This window comes from Chelonoidis abingdonii, chromosome 3 (genome assembly GCF_003597395.2).
Source record: "Chelonoidis abingdonii isolate Lonesome George chromosome 3, CheloAbing_2.0, whole genome shotgun sequence".
In the NCBI taxonomy this organism is placed as follows: domain Eukaryota; kingdom Metazoa; phylum Chordata; order Testudines; family Testudinidae; genus Chelonoidis; species Chelonoidis abingdonii.
Genome location: NC_133771.1, coordinates 157,473,760 through 157,493,268, shown reverse-complemented (window position 1 = coordinate 157,493,268; position 19,509 = coordinate 157,473,760). Strand labels below are relative to the sequence as shown.

General features: G+C 40.7%; 1 protein-coding gene across 1 annotated transcript in view; it reads right to left on the bottom strand.

Annotated features, from left to right (window-relative positions):
* Positions 1 to 19,509, bottom strand: part of DNAH8 (dynein axonemal heavy chain 8) — a 621,721-nt gene that overhangs the window by 16,384 nt on the left and 585,828 nt on the right. Inside the window, exons 87-89 of the mRNA XM_075064269.1 lie at positions 14,847 to 14,963; positions 13,854 to 13,955; positions 13,146 to 13,306 (exon numbers count right to left, since the gene is read on the bottom strand). Of these exons, the coding sequence (XP_074920370.1) occupies positions 13,146 to 13,306; positions 13,854 to 13,955; positions 14,847 to 14,963 (380 nt within the window). The remainder of the gene's footprint in view (positions 1 to 13,145; positions 13,307 to 13,853; positions 13,956 to 14,846; positions 14,964 to 19,509) is intronic.

Here is a 19,509-nt window from a genome sequence, read left to right as displayed (position 1 = left end):
GTCTCACAGGGCATATTTGATCAAGTGATCTTCTCTCGCAGTCATCTCCCCATCCTGACAACAGAGGCTAGGACACCTTCACCCATTCCTGGCTAATAGCCTTAATGGATTAACCACATGAATTTATCCAGTTCTCTTTTAACGGTTATAGTCCTAGCCTTACAACCTCCTTAGGTAAGGAGTTCCAAGTTGACTGTGCGCTGTGTGAAGAAGAACTTCCTTGTATTTGTTTTTAACTGCTGCCTATTAATTTCATTTGTGTGACCCTAGTTCTTGATTATGGGAATAAGTAAATAACTTTTCCTTATTCACTTTCTACAATCACTCATGATTTTATTGACCTCTATCATCTCCACTTAGTCTCCTCTTTTCCAAGCTGAGAGTCTTAGCCTCTTTAATCTCTCCTCATATGGACCCGTTCCAACCCCTAATCATTTTAGTTGCCCTTTCTGAAAACTTTTCTAGTGCAGTATATCTTTTTGAGGTGAGGAGACCACATCTATATGCAGCGTTCAAGATGTGGCGTCCAATCGATTTATATAAGGGCATAATATATCTCAGTTTTATTCTCTATCCCCTTTTTATATTTCCTAACATCTGTTTGCTTCTTCGACTGCCTCTGCGCACTGCATGGACATCTTCAGAGAACTATCCACGATGACTCAAGATTTTTTCCTGACATTGTAGCTATTAGCTCATCATGTGTATGTGTTATTGGGGTTATTTTTTCCAGTGTGCATTACTTTACATTTATCCACATTAAATTTCATTGGCATTTTGTTGCCCAATCTTGTTTTTGTGAGTCTTTTTGAAGTTCGTCACAGTCTGCTTCGGTCTTAACTATCTTGAGCAGTTTAGTATCATCTGCAACTTTGCCACCTCACTGTTTACCCCTTTCTCAGATCATTTATGAATAGTTGAATAGGATTGGTCCAAGACTGACTTGGGAAGACACTAGTTACTCCTCTCCTTTCTGAGAATTTACCATTAATTCCTACCTTTGTTCCCTGTCTTTTAACCAGTTCAGTCCACGAAAGGACCTTTCTTTTATCCCATGACAGCTTAATTTACTAAGAGCCTTTGGTGAGGACCTTGTCAAAGGCTTTTGGAATCTAAGTACACTATGTCCACTGGATCCCCTTGTCACGTTGTTGACCCTTCAAAGAACTCTAATAGATTAGTAAGACTAGATTTCCCTTTACAGAAACCATGTTGACTATTGCTCAACAGTTTATGTTTTCTATGGGTCTGACAATATTTATTCTTAACTATTGTTTCGACTAATTTGCCCGGTCCAACGTTAGACTTACTGGTCTGTAATTGCCGGGATCGCCTCTAGAGCCTTTTTATATTTGGTGTTTATTAGCTAACTTCAGCATTGGGTCGAAGTCGATTTAAAGGATAGGTTTACAACCTTAGTTATAGTTCCGCAACTTCACATTTGAGTTCTTTCAGAACTCTTGGGTGAATGCCATCTGTCCCAGTGACTTGTTATGTTAAGTTTATCAATTTATTCAAACCTCCTCTAGTGACACTAATATGTGACAGTTCTGCAGATTTGTCATCTACAAAAGCCAGCTCAGGTTTGGGAATCTCCTAAACATCTTCAGCCGTGAAGTCTGAAGAAAGAATCCATTTAGTTTCTCCACAATGACTTTATCATCTTTTAGCACTCCTTTGTATATATCTCAATTCAGGGGCTCCACTGGTTGTTTAGCAGGCTTCTTGCTTCTGATGTACTTAAAAAAATTTTGTTATTACCTTTGGAGTTTTTGTGAGCTGTTCTTCAAACTCCTCTTTGGATTATTACATTCTTGCACTTAATTTGGCAGTGTTTATGCTCCTTTCTATTTGCCTCACTAGGATTGACTTCCACTTTTTAAGGAAGTCCCTATTCTCTTTTGCTTCTTAGATGGTGTTAAGCTAAAAAACTCTTTTTAGTTCTTTTCTGTGTTCTGAATTTGGGTATACATTGAAGTTGGCCTCTATTATGGTGCTTTAAAAAGTGCCATGCAGTGCAGGGATTTCACTTTAGTCACTGTATTTTAACTTCTGTTTAACTAACCCTCATTTTTGCATAGTTCCTCTTTTGAATTAAATGCCACAGTGTTGGGCTGTTGAATGTTCTTCCCCACAGGGATGTTTGAATGCTATTGTATTATTGTCACTATTTCCAAGCGGTCTTGTTATAGTTACCTCTTGGACCAGCTCCTGCGCTCCACTCAGAATTAAATCTAGAGTTGCCTCTCCCCTTGTGGGTTCCCATACCAGCTGCTCCATGAAGCAGTTATCGAAGTATTGATAAATGTTATCTCTGAATTTCGTTCTGAAGTGAAATGTTCCCAGTCAATATGGGGATAATTGAAATCTCTCACTATTTGTTCTTGGACTGCTTCTTGGGAATGAGGGTGGGCAGAGCTATGCATACTGTCCCCATTACACAAAGCTAGCTGTAAAGGCCCTTATTAAATAATAAATCCATTCTTTCATAAGGCAGTACAGAATTGATGGTAAAAATTTATGGATTTACAGCATTGGAGATTAAAATCCCCTATCTACAGAATAAATACAGCCTGGGCAGTGCTAGTGTAAGGTTATGCTCTAAGTCAATATAAAGAAGTGAATAAATATATGCCATATTTTGACCCCAAAAGAAGGTGGTCAGTGCCAGCCCTACAACACCAATACAGTCACACAAGTACTTTTGTTATACTGCTACATAGTCATAAGGATGTACAAGAGAGAGTCTGAATAAAACCAGTTTATTACCAAAAAGTGTCTGTCCTGGTGTTGGAGGGCTGGCCTTGCCTATCCTCCAAGTCATGTACAGCATGAACTTGTATACTGACTCAGAGCATAACTTTATATGTCAGTTTTGCCTATCCACCTTCAGATTACACCCATCTCCACCCACTACTTTGTCTCATATATAGTTATATAAGAAATGAAACTAAAGATTGTGCTGGAAGATGGACGCATGTGAGCTCTCAGACAGGACCAGCTCCAGGTTTTTTGCCACCCCAAGCAAAAACAAAAACAAACAAACAAAAAAGCAGGAATGCTGCCCCTTGAAAAGTGCTGCCCCAAGCACATGCTGGGAACGCTGGTGCCTAGAGCCAGCCCTGTTCTCAAAGCAGTTAAGCTTTAAAAATTATAACATTGGAGAAAATAGCTATAGCAGTTCAACATAAACAGTTTGTGAATGAAATTAAAAAGACTATAAATCAGAAAAACTAGAAGAAATTACTTGTTATTCTGCTTTTCTGAAGATATCATTCTGACAGAAATACTTACTTTTGTGCCTTAGATTCTTAGTGCAAGGTTTTAAAGAATTCTGAGTCCTAAGAGTGGTGGTACAAGGTTAGAGTATGAGTCAGGATGTCATATGTAATTCCTAACAGGTTATAAATACCACTATCCCAAAATTGCAGCCAGTTCCTTTATGTGCAGTACCTTTATATGATGTCAATTCAAAAATATTTTAAAAATAATACATTGCAAATATAAAAATTAAAAAATATAAAAGTATGTCCCCTCACCAAATCAGAACAAAAGGAGAGGTTACTCACATTATACAGTAACTGGAATTCTTAGAGACATGTCTCCCACGTGCTGCACTTCAAGTGTGTATGTGTTCCCATGCACCATTGATTGACAGCTGCATGTGCCTTTAATCGGAGATTTTTTGTAATAGTGCCTGTTTGGCCTGTGCATGTGCCTTAAACATCCTCATGCACTGTACTGAGGCTAGATAGGGCTGCAAAGGTGAACTGACTTCAATTCCTTCTCTACTGCAAAGTCTTGCAGAGGAAACTCTGAAGCAGAGGGGAAGGAAGGCCAATAGTAGAGCGTACACAGGGAAACACATCTCGTAGAACTCCAGTTACTGTACAATCTTTCTTTCATTAAATAAGGTATGGGTGCTGCACTTTAGATGACTCCCAAGTAGCATCCCCACAGGGAAGAGGAAGCTGAAAGGCAGAGTCTAATATTGATGACAGAACTCCATTGCCAACTGCCTCATCTGATCTAAAGGCATGAACTAAAGCATAATGCTTGGAAAAAATATGCACTGGAGTCCAGGTTGCAGCTCTGCAAATTTCAGCAACTAGGGCATCTTGAGTAATGCCATAAAAGTAGATTGAGACCAATGAGATAACACTCTAGAAGGAGGTTGAATGTTGACAGAGTCATAAAATGAAATAGTATACCCAGATATCCACCTCAAGAGTCTTTGGGTGGAGACTATGGATGCTTTGGATCCGTTCACAACTGAAACAGTCTGAGATACTTTTGGAACAGTTTGGTTCTGTACCGATAAGAGGCTAATGCCTTTCTAATATCCAAGGTATGGAGGGCATTTTCCTGCCTAGTCTCACGTGGATTCAGGAAAAAACTGGGAGATGACAGTTTAGTTAACATGAAATTCAGAAGACAGTTTAGGTAGAAACTTAGGATGTGGTTGTAATGTGACCTTTTCTTTGAAGAACTTTGTAAAAAGGGGGATCTGTCATTAAAGTTCCTCTGATCTGCTAGGCAGAAGTGATGGCCACCAAGAAAGCTGTTTTCCTGGATAGGTGCAGCAACAAACATGAAGCTAATGGTTCAAAAGGATGTTTCTTCAGGCAATTAAGGACAAGTTTTAAGTCCCATATTGGAATAGGCTTTCTTATCTGTGGAAAAAGATTCATCAGCCCTCAACCCCTATCCCAAGAGGGATGAATCTGATGCTATAATGATGGTAGGAGGACCCTGAACAAAAGGGACTCCCACACAAACCTTGGAGAGGTTCTTCCACCAACTGAGTGACTCCAGAACCCAAAAAGGACACCTGCTTGTCTAGATCGTGTTTGTTCTGTTCAAAACCTGTCCTTTGCCATACCTGGAAGCACTGACAGTATAACTTGCATGTTGGATTATGAAGGTACAAGGTGTCATATGACCTAATAGTTGAAGACAAATTCTTGCCAAGGTTTGATAACTTATTTGATTCTTTTAAATGAGATTTTTTTTTGAGGACATGAACCTGTCTGAAGGTAGTAAGCCCTGGTTGTCACGGCATCCAGAGAAGCTCCTGTGAAATTTATCTGCTATACCAGTGTCAAAGTGGACTTTTTGACATCGAGTTGGAGGCCTAAACTGTGGAACAGAGACCATGTCATTTGTGCTGCCAATAGGACCTCTTGGTAAGACTGATCTCTGAAAAACCAATCATAGAGATAAAGGAAGACAATCATTAGTTGACACAGGTAGGCAGCAACAACTACCATGATCTTTGAGAATATCTTTGGTGCAGAGCAGAGACCAAAGCAAAGCACACGGTACTTGAAGTGATCATGGTCAATTGTAAAATGAAGATGCCTCTTATGAGAGGGATGAATTGTGACACGAAAATACATGACCTGAAGGTCAAGAGTCATAAACCAATCCCTGGAATCTAGGGAGAGAATTATAGCTGCAAGGGCCATCATCTTGAATTTCTGCTATTTCATGCAGTTGTTTAGATGTCTGATTTCTAATATTGGTTTCCATCCCCATTCTTTTTGAGGACTAGAAAGTACTTGGAATAGAAACCCTGACCCCTCTACTGAACTGAAACTGATTCTATGACCCCTAAGTGTGGAAGGAAGCAACTGATTGTGTGAAGGGTCCCTGAAAAGGGATGGGGGGAGGGGGAGAGAAGATTGGCAATGACAAGGATGGAATAACCAGATGTTATGACCTCCAAAACCTATTTGTCAGATGGTATTCTCTCTCATGAAGGTTGGAAATGGGAAAGATAGTATCCACAGAAAGGAAGGAGGGAGGCTAGTGCAGCAGTAGATTCCTGTGGAGTGGATAGTTCGGGCTCTCAACCAAGAATCAAAACTAGTGGTCCTAACGGGCTCTAGTAAAACCTAATTCACAGGGACCACCACACGCACAGAGCTGAAGTATTGTATCTAAAATGTCCAGGAGCTTATGGTGAGAGCCCAGGATCTCTTCTAGAGAGATTTGAAATGTATCTGTGATACATTTCATCAGCTCCTGAAATTGTCTAAATTCATCTGCTATGGAAGGTGTTGGTGGAACTACAGCCTCACCTGGTAATGAAAAGGAAATACTTGTGTGAGGTGTTACCTCCTTGTCAGCCCTTGCTTCCTGCTTCTCAAAGATCTCCTCCACTGTCTCTTGTTGGTAAATTGGGAGTGAATGCTCAGAGGAATGGGTCTGCCTATGCACTCTGTGAGAATGACTTGGCGCTCTTAGGAATTTTTGGTAGTGCATAGCCCAGGGGTCCCAATAAGGCCACTGGGGTGGCCCATAAGGCAAAGGAGGAGGCATCCACTGTTGGTCACCCCAGGTAGGTGTGAGACAAGGTCAGGGCCATCCTTAGGATTTATGGTGCCCTAGGCGAGATTATTAAACTGGTGCCCCTGTGCCTGATCTGCTCTTAGCAACACAAATATAAGCTTACAGTATTGGAAAACTTGCCACATTCACGTTATTAAAACCAGTTTAACTTAATTAAGCACACTGTAATGAGGGAGATAGCAACTAAAGAAGGCAGCAACTAATAGAAAAAATTCCTGAAATGACAGAGAACGAGCAAAATTATAAATAATTTTTTTAATTATCAAAATATTAAATGGAAATTACTAAGAAGGTAATGAAACAGAGGATTTGTTTTATTAAAAGCAATCTTTATGGCGTTTATGGCTGCAAAATCAGTTATAATGTCATCGTAGACAAGACAAAGTCGGTCTTGTTCGATTGCCAAGAATAGCAAGACCAGTTATAGCTTCCTGACACATTGTAGACGCGAAAGATACTTTGTTATGAGCTTAATTGAGAAACTCCGTTCTCCTGATGCTACTGGTAGACATGTGGGAATTTGTCGAATAGAATAAGATGGCACAGTACACATAGGATATATTCAACAAGTTTGCGGTATGAATAAGACGTACAAAATGTCGGCAAATGCACCCAATTTTGACAATGGCAACAATGATGAACCAGTGTACTCAATTCTTCGCACAGTTCCAGTCCATTTAAATCAAACTATCACCTGTACCTGTCAGGAGGCTCTCCAGGTTTGCACTGTGCATCCAGTTGCTCTGTTTCCTATTTTGTGAATTTAATGATGTCATACAAAAATCCCAACTGTCCATCGTGTAGCTTGCAAGGTATTAAACCAGTTCATTCAACAGCAGATACTGCTTATCCACACGACAAGAAAAAATTCATCCTCAAATCTGTTTCTGGATCGTACTATGGCTGCATCTGCTCCTTCATAGTCCATTTGCAGTTTTTCCCTTGAAACTCCGTGCACATCCACATCCACAGGAAGATATGTGGTTCTAAGACCGGAGTGCCTGTGCAAGCTCTCTTGCTGTAACGCGTGCTTTCTTGAACCGTGTTCTCTGTTATTCACTAAAAAGTCTTGTGTGTTGTTTATTAAGGTAAGTGAGAAATCAGGGAGACTGCGATCACATTGATCGCATGCATTATTGCTTACGCTTGAATTTAACAAAAGAATGTTCATACCAGATTACGACAGATGTTAGAAACTTGAAGCTTGGTTATTCAGGAGCCAAATGACCTGGCTTCACTTTAGCTTTGGATCTCTGGCTTCTCCGAAATAGCACCAATCTTCATAAACTTTCCTCAGATTGATACTCAACGATTTTTACACTTTCTACTCTGCTTCCACGTGTCTCAGATAAGAGGCTAACGTAATACCATTACAGTGTGCTTTGAATATTTGCCATCGTGAGTGGAAGCTGAAAAGAGCACGTTAAATGCGTTGCAGCAGACAAAAAAAGATAGTAGCTTCTTACAGAAGACGTGGCCATATCACACAATATCAAATTAAGCTGTGGCATCACAATGAACAAAAAGGCTCGTGGATTTTCAGCAATCGAGCTAGTATCCCATGCTGCAATAGGCAGCAGCCGGAACCCGCAGAGCAGTGATGGGCTGAGCCTCTCCAGCTTGCTGCTGCATCCATCAAAAAATCAGCTCACCTGCCACCTTTGACACGTGTGCCGTAGGTTGCCGACCCTGCTTTATACACTAGTAAGAAGATGAGCATTTACGGTTGTGAGGCGCTTTATCAGGAGTAACAGCTTATAGAAAGTCAGTCACATTTTTTTTCTTAATTGAAAACTGGCCCATCCCGCCTCAAACCAAACCTGTCACTAAAATTATCAACAACTTAATTGTCTGTTTTGGCGAACATTGATTTTTTAAAAAAAATATTGAATTGGATTCAGGTTGTTAGCAAGAATCTTTGGCAAACAAATTGTAAATGGACAATCTAAAATAGCAACACAGTACTGCTTTATGCTTGGCTCATCCCCCAGCCTGCTGTCCAAACAGCTGCAGTAGAAGAGGAGATAGGGTGAACTGAGGACAAACCAAAATCCACCTCTTGGGGTGCAGAGAGTGGCAACACAGCCAGCAAACCCTCGGGTCCAAGCCACACGCCAATGGGCACCACCACCAGCCTTACGGACCATGGTGAAGTTAAGCACAGGCATCTGATCTCAGGGACAGGCACCCATGGAGCCACAGCAGCTCATCCTGCCCTGTGAAGCTCCTCTTCGGATGAGATGGGATGGCTGGCAGGCTGCCAGCCCAGGGGAGAGGCACCCCCAGCTTAGGGTGACCAGATCCAGATGTCCTGATTTTAATAGGCCAGTCCGATATTGGGGCTTTGTCTTATTATAGGCAATCCAATTCTCTCCACCTTAGAGTGATTCAGAGCAAGTGTGAAAAATCAGACGGGGGGGGTAAAAGGAGCCAATATAAGAAAAAGACCCCAAAATTGGGACTGTCCCTATAAAATAGGGATATCTGCTCACCCTACCCCAATCCCCTATTCTGATTTTTCACACATCTGGCTAACCCCAACCCAGCCGTGTGTGACATTCCAATCCTGGGTCGCTGCCGAGGAAATGAGTTACTTTCACCTTCATTCCTCAGCAGGCAGGCAGGCAGCCTCCTCCCCCCACCTATCCCCCAGCACCTCACCCAACCCAGCCCTGACAGAGGGGAGGGAGGCGAGAGAGAGGGATGCTCCTGGGGAGGAGGGAGAAAGGAGGAGGTGCTCCGTGGGACGGGGGGGAGAAGAATGGATGTTATGGGGGACAATAAAGGATACTGGTTCCAGAGCCACAAAGCCTGACTCACCTCACCTCAGCCGGGGGGAAAGAGTCACACTCACAGTTGAGCTCCTTCCCCAACCCCTACCCTCTCCCCTTCCTAGAGACCCCAGCAGCCAATCCCATCCCTCAGACTGTGCAGCATTCTGCTCTCTCTAGGACACAGCAGCCCTGCTCTTACATGCTCCACGTCTGTCTGGGCTCCCGGCAGAGTAGTGCCCCCAGGCAGAGTGGTGCCCTACGCAGCTGCCTATTCTGCCTACGGCTAAGGACGGCCCTGGACAAGGTCATCTGTCCTCTATTCCCTCAGAATAGGTAGGAGAACGCTGTCTTGCCTAACAGACAGGAGAACCCTGAACCAAGATCTATAAATCAGAAGATTCATTGTCAACAAATTCTGGGTATAGGTGGGAGATAACTGTTCACCCTGAATGGTCAATATCAGGGTAGAAGGTTGTTTCAATGAAAAATGCAGTCAGTGACCCAGAAGATCTTGATGCGGAAGAGTAGAAGCAGTACATAAAGGAAATTGTGGCTGATCTGACACAACAAGATCCTTTGAATATCTAAACTCCTGCAGTACCAATTCATGTCCCGTGGAAGTTGGTGAGGAATGGATCTTATACTTGGCCAGTAGATGGGTATCTCCCAAACACTGGCAACACCAAGAGTGTCTGTCATTAACCAGGATAGCCTCCTGGTAGGAAAGGACCATATTGTTGTTGTACAGTTAAATCAATGGAGACATCCCTAGGACATGCAGTATTAGTGACAGCCTTGCCTCTGACTGAATGAGCCTTAAGGTGGTCATTCCTATTTCATGCTGGCGAGATTATAACAATGGGAGATGCAGTTTGACATCTATTTTGACATCTCCCATTGTTTCTTATACACGGATTTGCTGGGCACTGCTGGAATTGCCCAGCAAACTGGTGTCATAAGAAACAAAAAATTGGGTGGACTTTCTAAAGACTCTAATCTGCCCCAAAGAGAGTCCCAAAGACCTTTTTATTATGGAAAAGGGTATGCTGGCATAGAACGAAAGCAGGCCAAGTGATAAACTCATTAAGACAGAACTCGAACTTCACCTTGAAGAAAAATCTCAGATTGGTCCACACCATGACCTTATCCATCTTTATATACTAAATTTTACAAGGTAAGTCACTAGAACCTGATGCTCACTCACTCTGCTAGTTGGAGTCTCTTTAAGAAATAGATGCACCAAGAGGAGGATAAAAATTAATGCTGGAGAGAAGTGAAAGTTTCCAGAACAGAACTATATGCATTCTAGGTCTCTCTAGGAATCCCTCTAGCAGCGCCAGAGTCAATGCTTATTTTCTGAGTGAGTTCTCTTTAACTCCTCCATTACAACTCCAGAGTAGTTCTTCCCAGGACTTATTTCAGCTCTGGATTGGAGTAAATCAAAACTCATCTTGGTGGACCATTCATCCAGTTGTAGGGGGTCTGAATGCATTGGGGCAGGAATGGAAGAGGAAAATAGCTGCTTCTCTTCCAGCTCCTTTCCTTCTATAGATGTACCTGGATCAGTGGACTCTAAGGTGGTGAGCCATTCTTCCAGGATTCCTGTGATATTGGTACTATGATATACTATGGTGATGGGTCCATATAAAAATTGCAATAGTGCCTTCAGTGACTGCACAAAATGGCTAAGAATATACACCTTAAATCTGAGGATAAAGAAATGAGCAAAAACAATGCCCTGAACAAAAATTCTAGACAATACTGGGTTCTTACAACTATATCACATTTGAATACCAGGTATTTAACACTTCTTAAAAAACGCAAATAAAACATTTGATGAGTTTATAACAGTCCTATAAACAATGAGTACAAACATCTTGCAGATGACATAATTCATGACAGAATTATAGGAACTGCAGGGAAAAAATGATGATTTATTATATCTTGTTAGAGATCATACAATATTAGTTGAAGAAAATAAAAACCATCTGTTGCATATATTGTTTGTGAATCAAAAACTGAGTGGGTACTAAGTGATGCCAAAAAGCCATTTTTAAATAATGGAATTGTGGAAATATACAAGGGAGATGGCAACACAGGTTACTGTTACATCAAAAAGCATACTGTAAAGAAAGTAAAAACAATGAAGAGTACTTGTGGCACATTAGAGACTAACACATTTGTTTAGGCATAAGCTTTCATGGGCTAAAACTCACTTCATCAGATGCATAGAGTGGAAAATACAGTAGACAGGCATAAATACACAGTACATGAAAAGATGGGAGTTGCCTTACCAAGTGGGGGGTCCGTGCTAATGAGACAATTCCATTAAGGTGGAAGAGGGCTATTCTCAACAGTAGAATACTAAGGGAGGAACAATCTCTTTTGTAGTGGTAATGAGACCAATGTAATCAGGGTGGCCCATTTCAAACAGTTGACAAGAAGGTGTGAGTAACAGTGGGGGAAATTAGAACACCGCTAGCCATCACCTTCAGCCCCCAGCTAAAACCTCGCCAGTGCATCATCAAGGATCTACAACCTATCATGAAGGACAATCCCTCACTCTCACAGACCTTCGGAGACGGGCCAGTCCCCGCTTACAGACAGCCCCCCAACTTAAAGCAAATACTCACTGGCAACTACACACCACACACTAAAAACTAACCCAGGAACCTATTCCTGCAACAAACCCTGTTGCCAATTTCGTCCGCATATCTATTCAAGGAACACCATCACAGGACCTACCCACATCAGCCACACCATCAAGGGCTCGTTCACCCGCACATCTACCAATGTGATATATGCCATCATGTGCCAGAAATGCCCCTCTGACATGTACATTGGCCAAACCGGACAGTCTCTATGCAAAAGAATAAATGGACACAAATCAGATGTCAAGAGTTCTGTTAAAAAACCAGTCGGAGAACACTTCAATCTCCCTGAACACTCAATAACAGACTTAAAAGTGGCAATTCTTTAACAAAAAAACCTTCAAAAACAGACTCCAATGAGAAACTGAAGAACTGGAATTAATTTGCAAACTGGACACCATCAAATTAGGCTTGAATAAAGACTGGGAGTGGATGGATCACTACAAAAACTAATTTCCCCCTACTTTTACTCACACCTTCTTGTCAACTGTTTGAAATGGGCCATCCTGATTACACTAGTCTCATTACCATTACAAAAGTGATTTTTCTTCCCTTGGTATTCTACTGTTGAGAATAGCCCACTTCTACCTGAATTGAATTGTTTTGTTCCACTGGCTCTCCACTTGGTAAGGCAACTCCCATCTTTTCATGTACTGTGTATTTATACCTGCCTACTGTATTTTCCACTCCATGCATCTGATGAAGTGCGTTTTAGCCCATGAAAGCTTATGACCAAATAAATTTGTCAGTCTCTAAGGTGCCACAAGTACTCCTAGTCATTTTTGCTGATACAGACTAACACGGCTACCACTCTGAAACCTGTAAAGAAAGTGTCACCCAAAGAATTATTTGGTAAAAATGTGTATAGGAGCAAAAAAGGTGTATGAATTGGAAGCATGGAGCAGAATGCAAACATTACTTTTTATTGTTGAATTGCATAGTATCTGTCACTGTAAGTGAATGCATATATTAATATAAACATGAATAATTTTACAATACACAAGTTGGTTAATGTTAGCAGAATTCTAAAAAGACTTCTATGGCTTCCCTTCCATTGTTTTTGAAAGTAAGTGATTGCTTTAAAAGAATAAGTAAAATTGTTATCGGAGATACACCATAAAGCTGCTAGACTGCTCTCAGTCTACATGTACATTACCACAGGTTAATATTTTGAAAAAGATGTTTTTAAATTGAAAATTGTGGCTTTCAAAGAGTCCATAAAAGCTTCCTCAAGCAGTGGACTCCACACAGGTCCAAGACTTTCCCTGCAAAATGTATGCTTTTACATAAATATATATGATAGGTCTCTGTTTTCAAAAATTGAAAGAAAAAATCCTCAGCGTCATAATGTTTGAGAACCACTTACGTGATGTCAGCATTTGGGTGAAGACCAAAGACTTCTGGGCTATCCATGGCAGGGAGGGTCTGAATGTACTCCTGATACTGATCCAGAGTTTTGCATACTGGGATTTTATATCCAGTGTAGAAACAAAATGTGCTCTCAAACATCTTTTCACTGAACCACACCTGTGCAAAATAAAGAAAAGACACACTAAGAGAAATCAAAACTTTGGATAACTTTTCCATTTCACCGATGGATTTCAACCTTTCATTTATTTTCTTCAGTCTTCTTGGGAAGTTAGAATTCTAGTTGGGCTAAAACCAGTCATTTTACTCTAAAACAAAAATAAGGCTGTGTCATTTCAAAGTGATTCCTTCAAACGTGAGTTCAAGTTGTGTAAATTAATTTTCTCTATTAAAACGTGTGCATGCTCCTATTTTAAGAGGGCTATTCAAGGAGGAGAATCTCATGGGCTAAGAAGGATAATTTGTGTACTTTACCCACAAGGCAAGGCTTTTACAAGCAGAGTGTTGAGAAGATAAAAACCCACCAGAAATAAGAGTTCTGACACTCTAGATGATTCTCTTCATACAATATAATTGCAATATTGACTGAAATATTCACTGCATGAAATCTAACTGCAAAAATCACAATATTTTTATATATATATATTTTAGTAAAAATGACTACTGATACAGTTGTCAGATTTTCTGTATTTTCAAGCTCTCTTACCCTTGCAAAACAATTAAGAAGACGCTTATCATAATCATCAGTGACTCGACCTCCATATTGTACTTCTCCAATCATGTATCGTACTGTGCTCCATGATATACCCTAGATACAAATAAAATAAAATAGTGTAGTTACAATCAATATCGACTTATGGCAGTGGTGTCCAACCAGTAGGTTGGGGGACCCCTGTAGTCTCTGAGGCTCTAAATTGTGACCCTCAAAGATGACTGTGTTTAGAAGACAAAGTTTGATCACAAATTTCAAATATATTCCCTGAATCATGTCCTATAATTTTTAAACTCAAGTATTAGAATTGGTCCTGTCATGATATGGAGGCTTTGCCTCCCCCAAAACCTCCCACCACCTCCTTTGTAGTCCCAAAAGCAGATTTGATGTGGTTTGGAAGGCCTTTGAACAGCTGCAGTCTCTTCCTTGTTTCTCAGCCACTCTCTCAGTGGCCACCAGATGCATTGCAGAAGATGGCTATTCGATTACCTGCTTCTGTGCACTAGACCTTGGGAGCCTAAGGAGAATAGGATAGAAATTTGCCTTTGTCAGAACCTAAGGGAATGTTCAGCAAAGGACGTCTTCCCTCTCTGACACAGCCACCCACAGCACCCCAGGAGAGGGCGAAATAGGAGAAGCCGAGAAACAATAACCAGTTTTAGTTCCTGCACACTCTGCCCCAATCTCATCACAGATTTGAGCATCCTGAGGATGTAGTTCATGGAAATATGGGCTGAGTAAGAACTGCAGAATTGGACGTATAGTGACTGATGAGAAAACACTTAATGCTTTTTCAATTAATTTGTAATTTTTTTTTCTTACAGTTTTCATGTGGATAATAGTGTCCATACTAGACTGACTGTCCTTCAGAATTGACATTTTGGTCACTATTTGTATGGCTGAAAGGATAAATACTCTTCACAATATAAACAGAACTATGTGAAGTAAGAAGCAATTACAGATACTGTTTACATAAATATTACTCACTTTCTTGATGTCACATTCATCTAAGTGATTCTGTATAAACTGAACGCTGGCTGTAAAGTCAGCAGAGTTGAATTCATAGGGAATATTCCAACCCAAAGGGCCAAACTTGCGCCGCTCCTTAAGAATACCATTGAAAATAAATAGTCAGTCTGTTTTCTTTAAATTTACTCACTATGTTGTTTCATTATTATTTCTGGTGAAGTTAAACTGGAATTAAAGATTACAGTGAATAAATGACACAGTCCAAATACCCCATTATGCATTCCTCTGTGGCATTAATTATTAAAAATGGGTTTCAGGTGAGGCATATTGGAACAACATGTGAAAGAAAAACAACAAAAACATTTATCACTACCCATCCTAATCATCTTAATAGCCCTGGGTTTTAAAATCTCCCATGTCTCTATTGCTTGATCAGGATGACAGTGTATTGTGTTAAGGACTATACTTGGCCTAATTTTCAGATATGATGAGTACTTGCAGTTCCCATTGACTTCAATAGATTCTGCATGTCTGCCACTCAGGATATAATCTTTCTTTTTTTCTATGTATGGTCTATTTGTTAAAAGTAGTTTTAATTTTTCAGTTTCATATTATGACACTGAGTTACTCAAGTGCACTTAGATTGTCCTTTTTGCCTTAATCCCTTCTCTGATGCCTTTTGATTTATATGCCTTTCAAAATTCTTACCACTTTTATACATGGTAAGGCTGCCCATCTACCTCCCTTATGTTATCTCAGATCCTTCATTATTAATGTTTCAGGTTAGCATTGTATGCTTCTCTGTAAATGTAAATGTAAAAGGAAAAATAGTTATATCTAAAATATGGAGAAGTAACCCTTAAAATGAAGGCATTATAAAACACTAAACAGCCTTACATCCCTCACAACCACATTTTAAACTCCTCATGTGGTATAGGTAGGGTGACCAGATGTCCCAATTTTATAGGGACAGTCTCGATTTTTGAGTCTTTTTCTTATATAGGCTCTATCATCCCCCACCTCTGTCCCAATTTTTCTGGTCACCCTAGGCGTAAGCCTATGATTTGCTGACAATGTTCTTGATATGACACCTGGGAACCTCAGATATGTACTAGTCTGTTATTTTTATTCCTCTGTATGAACATGTACATTTGCGTCCTCCTTGTAAATGGCTGTTGCATGCTATTTTGCTCCTTCTAAAAATTGTCAAAATGTAGAAGGAAGGAAATACAAGATAAAGATGGAGTTGTGGAATACTGTACTTACATTTTTTAAAATCAGTTTCAGACATAGCACATTTATGAGGCATCTCAAATAACAAAACTTGCCAGTTAGCAGCAGTAAATGAGTAAAAGCCTGGCCACATTGAAGTCAGTGGAAAAAAATCCTATTGACTTCAACATGCCAGTCACCTAATGTCTTGAAGTGTGGTCATGGTCAGAAAAATAGCTATGTAAAAATTGGTACCATACTCAACAGATCTGCTGCCTATGTGTACTGAGCATTGTATATACTGACCTAACTGGAATTTTCTCTACCTGTGAAATGGATTTCTGAGAGACCACTAATCCATACTAATGGCTTCTCTTCTCTCTATGGGTGATTGATAGACAAATGACATCAATAAAATGAATTAGAAGAAAATGTTGTTAGTGCACACTGGAACCAAAAGCAATTTTCCCAGTATTAACACACTAATGGAATTGGTTAAAATAATAATCAAGTAGGTGTATGGATTACTAGTGTTAGTGAAAAATTAACTTTTTGGCAGCAAGTAGCCGTAGAGTTCATGGACTTTGCTTAGGTCAGTTGGGTCAAGACCACAAGAAAGCTTCTCTGCAACCATGCAGCTTTGCCTTTTCTCTTCATACTTTTCACAGCATTCTGAGAATGAGGGGGAAAAGAAGAGAAGGCACAGAGAACTTTGAAATTCCAAGAAGCAGACTGTGTCTATTCCTAGTTGATCCCTGTTACTGTAGAAGAGAAGTAATTTGCAGTTGTGGCTTCTGTTAAATAAGCCTATTACTATAACTCCATGTATCATGCAAATCAGATGAAATACTTCTGGGATAATGTTACATTTCCTAGGATGTACACTGGAGTGGCTGAGCCAACCTGCTACGATTCTGAATTTCCCAAAATTCAAATATGGATTGTGCTGGGAACTGAGCATTTCTTTTCCTGTCCATTTCAAGATGGGTACCATCTTTCTGAGTATGGCTACGTTCTCAGTCCCTCATCAGTTATTGAGATAAGACCTCATCTCAAAACTGTCCGAACAGACTAGAACTGGATTCTGAAAAGTCTGTCTTGAAATGTAAACACGCCAAGTAAACAGCTTCCATTTCCAATGTGCTAATATAAAGTCTTTTTTATTCACTGACTACCTGCCTTGCATAGACCCCTGGCTTAACAATCCTCTGAAGCCTTTTCTGATACAAATTCACATAACTCTCCTGTGTACTGAGGTGAGATCCCAAATAGACTAGAATTTTAGATGGTTCTAAAATACTCTTTTGAAGATTCATAATAAACCTCAATAATTCATTTGTAGCCACAATCTGAACCTTTGGAAGAGATTTATCATTCACTGGACAATCATCTAAATATAGAAAAATGTGAACATCTCAGGGCAGCCACTATTGCAATCAGAATCTTTGAGGAAATTTTTGAGGCTGAAAGGGAGGACAGTGTACTGAAAATTTTGGTTGTTGATCTTAAACATTGGATACTTCTGACAAATGTAGCAGTAGTTATATGGAGATATGAGTATTGCACAACTGTGGATACGAAAACTTTTCTTTGCTGTACACCTTCTTTTATACACTAAAGAAATTCCTTCTTGAATATCCTATGCTCCAAAAGCCAGTTAAGCCATTTGAGAGTCAAGACTTTTGTGAAGTCTTCTGAATGCTTGGGCACTTAAAAACAACAGCAGAGAAAGTACCTTCATTCAGTTCATCTGAAGGGAAAGGAAGAAAAGCATAGATATCTTGTAGATGCTAAATAGAGTCACATCACTCTTCTTTATAACATTTTCTGAGAAGTGAGGCACATTCTATATAGTAACAGTTAGAATGACAGAATCCATTTGTCTAAAGGTATGTTTTTCTACTCTGAAAAAAAAAAAAGGATAATTCTGTCCCCAAAAGAATGAATGGGTTCAGAAAGCAACAGGAAATCAGTGTGGATTTACTAGGATGAGGATCTCCCAAAAGCCTTCTGACTTCTGTCCTCTGATATTTATATATAGTTCCCTTAGCTGCAAATGTTAGATGTATAATGTTGGTATAACTGTCTGAAAAAATACCAGATCTAATAAGGGGAAAAAAAAGAAAAGAAAAAGAAGCAAGCAGAGACACTGTGAGATAGCTGAGTAGCAGCATGCGGAAGCCAGGGCCGGCTCTAGCCATTTCGCCGCCCCAAGCACGGTGGCATGGCGCGGGGGGCGCTCTGCCGCTCACCGGTCCCGCGGATCCGGTGGACCTCCCACAGGTGTGCCTGCGGATGCTCCACTGGAGCCGCGGGACCAGCAGACCCTCTGCAGGGAAGCCTGTGGGAGGTCCACCGGAGCTGCCTGCCGCCCTCCCGGCAACCAGCAGAGCGCCCCCTGTGGCATGCCGCCCCAAGCACGCGCTTGGCGCGCTGAGGCCTGGAGCCGGCCCTGGCGGAAGCAACAGCTGAATCTAGAGGACACACAGTGGCTGTGGAAGAGGAAGCAACTGACACAGTGGGTTATACTGTCAGAAATTTGCAGAGAGACAGCATATTTGTGATAAAAAGAAAGTTTATCTGCTTTATTAGATCTTGCTGCTGGCTGTGGCTTTGGCTGGAAGTCTGATCCTATTACACATTTCAGGCACATGAAAAAATGGTCACTAACTCTGTTCTATAACTGTTGTTCTTCAAGATGTGTCGCACATATCCATTCCAGAGTCAGAGATTTTTTCCTTAGCAGTACCACACCCTCTGCTGCCTCATGCTGCTGCACAGTGGTATAAAGCGTGGAGCCACCTTGACCTCCACAGTTCCTACTTACTGGACAGACTGCAATATAGTGGGGAAGGAGGGTGAGTCATGGAATGGACATGGGCAACACACCTGGAAGAACAAAAGATACAGAACAGATTAGTAACCACTTTTTCTTCTTTTGAGAGATTGCACATGCACTTCAGGTGCATCACAAGCAGTTCAATCCAGCGGTGGGGTCAGATTTTAACTGAACAATGATTGAAGGACTATACATCCAAACCTGGCATCACCTCTAGACTGAGACATGACATAACGAGATACAAAGGTATGTTCTGATGACCAACTTCAGCTCTACAAATGTCCTACCACTCTGTCAGAGTGGCGTTAGCAACGTTGTAGCTCAAATATATGCAGGAGGAAATCCATGATGAAATTCTCTGAGTTGAGACTGGAATATCCTTCGTCCTGTCCGCAGCTGCCATGAACAATTGTGAGGATTACTTAAATGGGTTAGTCCTGTCCAAGTAAAAAGCTAAGGCTCTCCTGACATCCCAGGTATGGAGCTTAGGAAAGAAAGTTAGTCAGTATATTGCCTGATTGATGTGGACGTGAGAGATTACTTAAGTTAGAAATTTTGGATGTAGGAGTAAATATACTGCGTCCTTGTAAAAGACTGTATAATGGGGTCAGCTCTCAGGGCAAACAATTC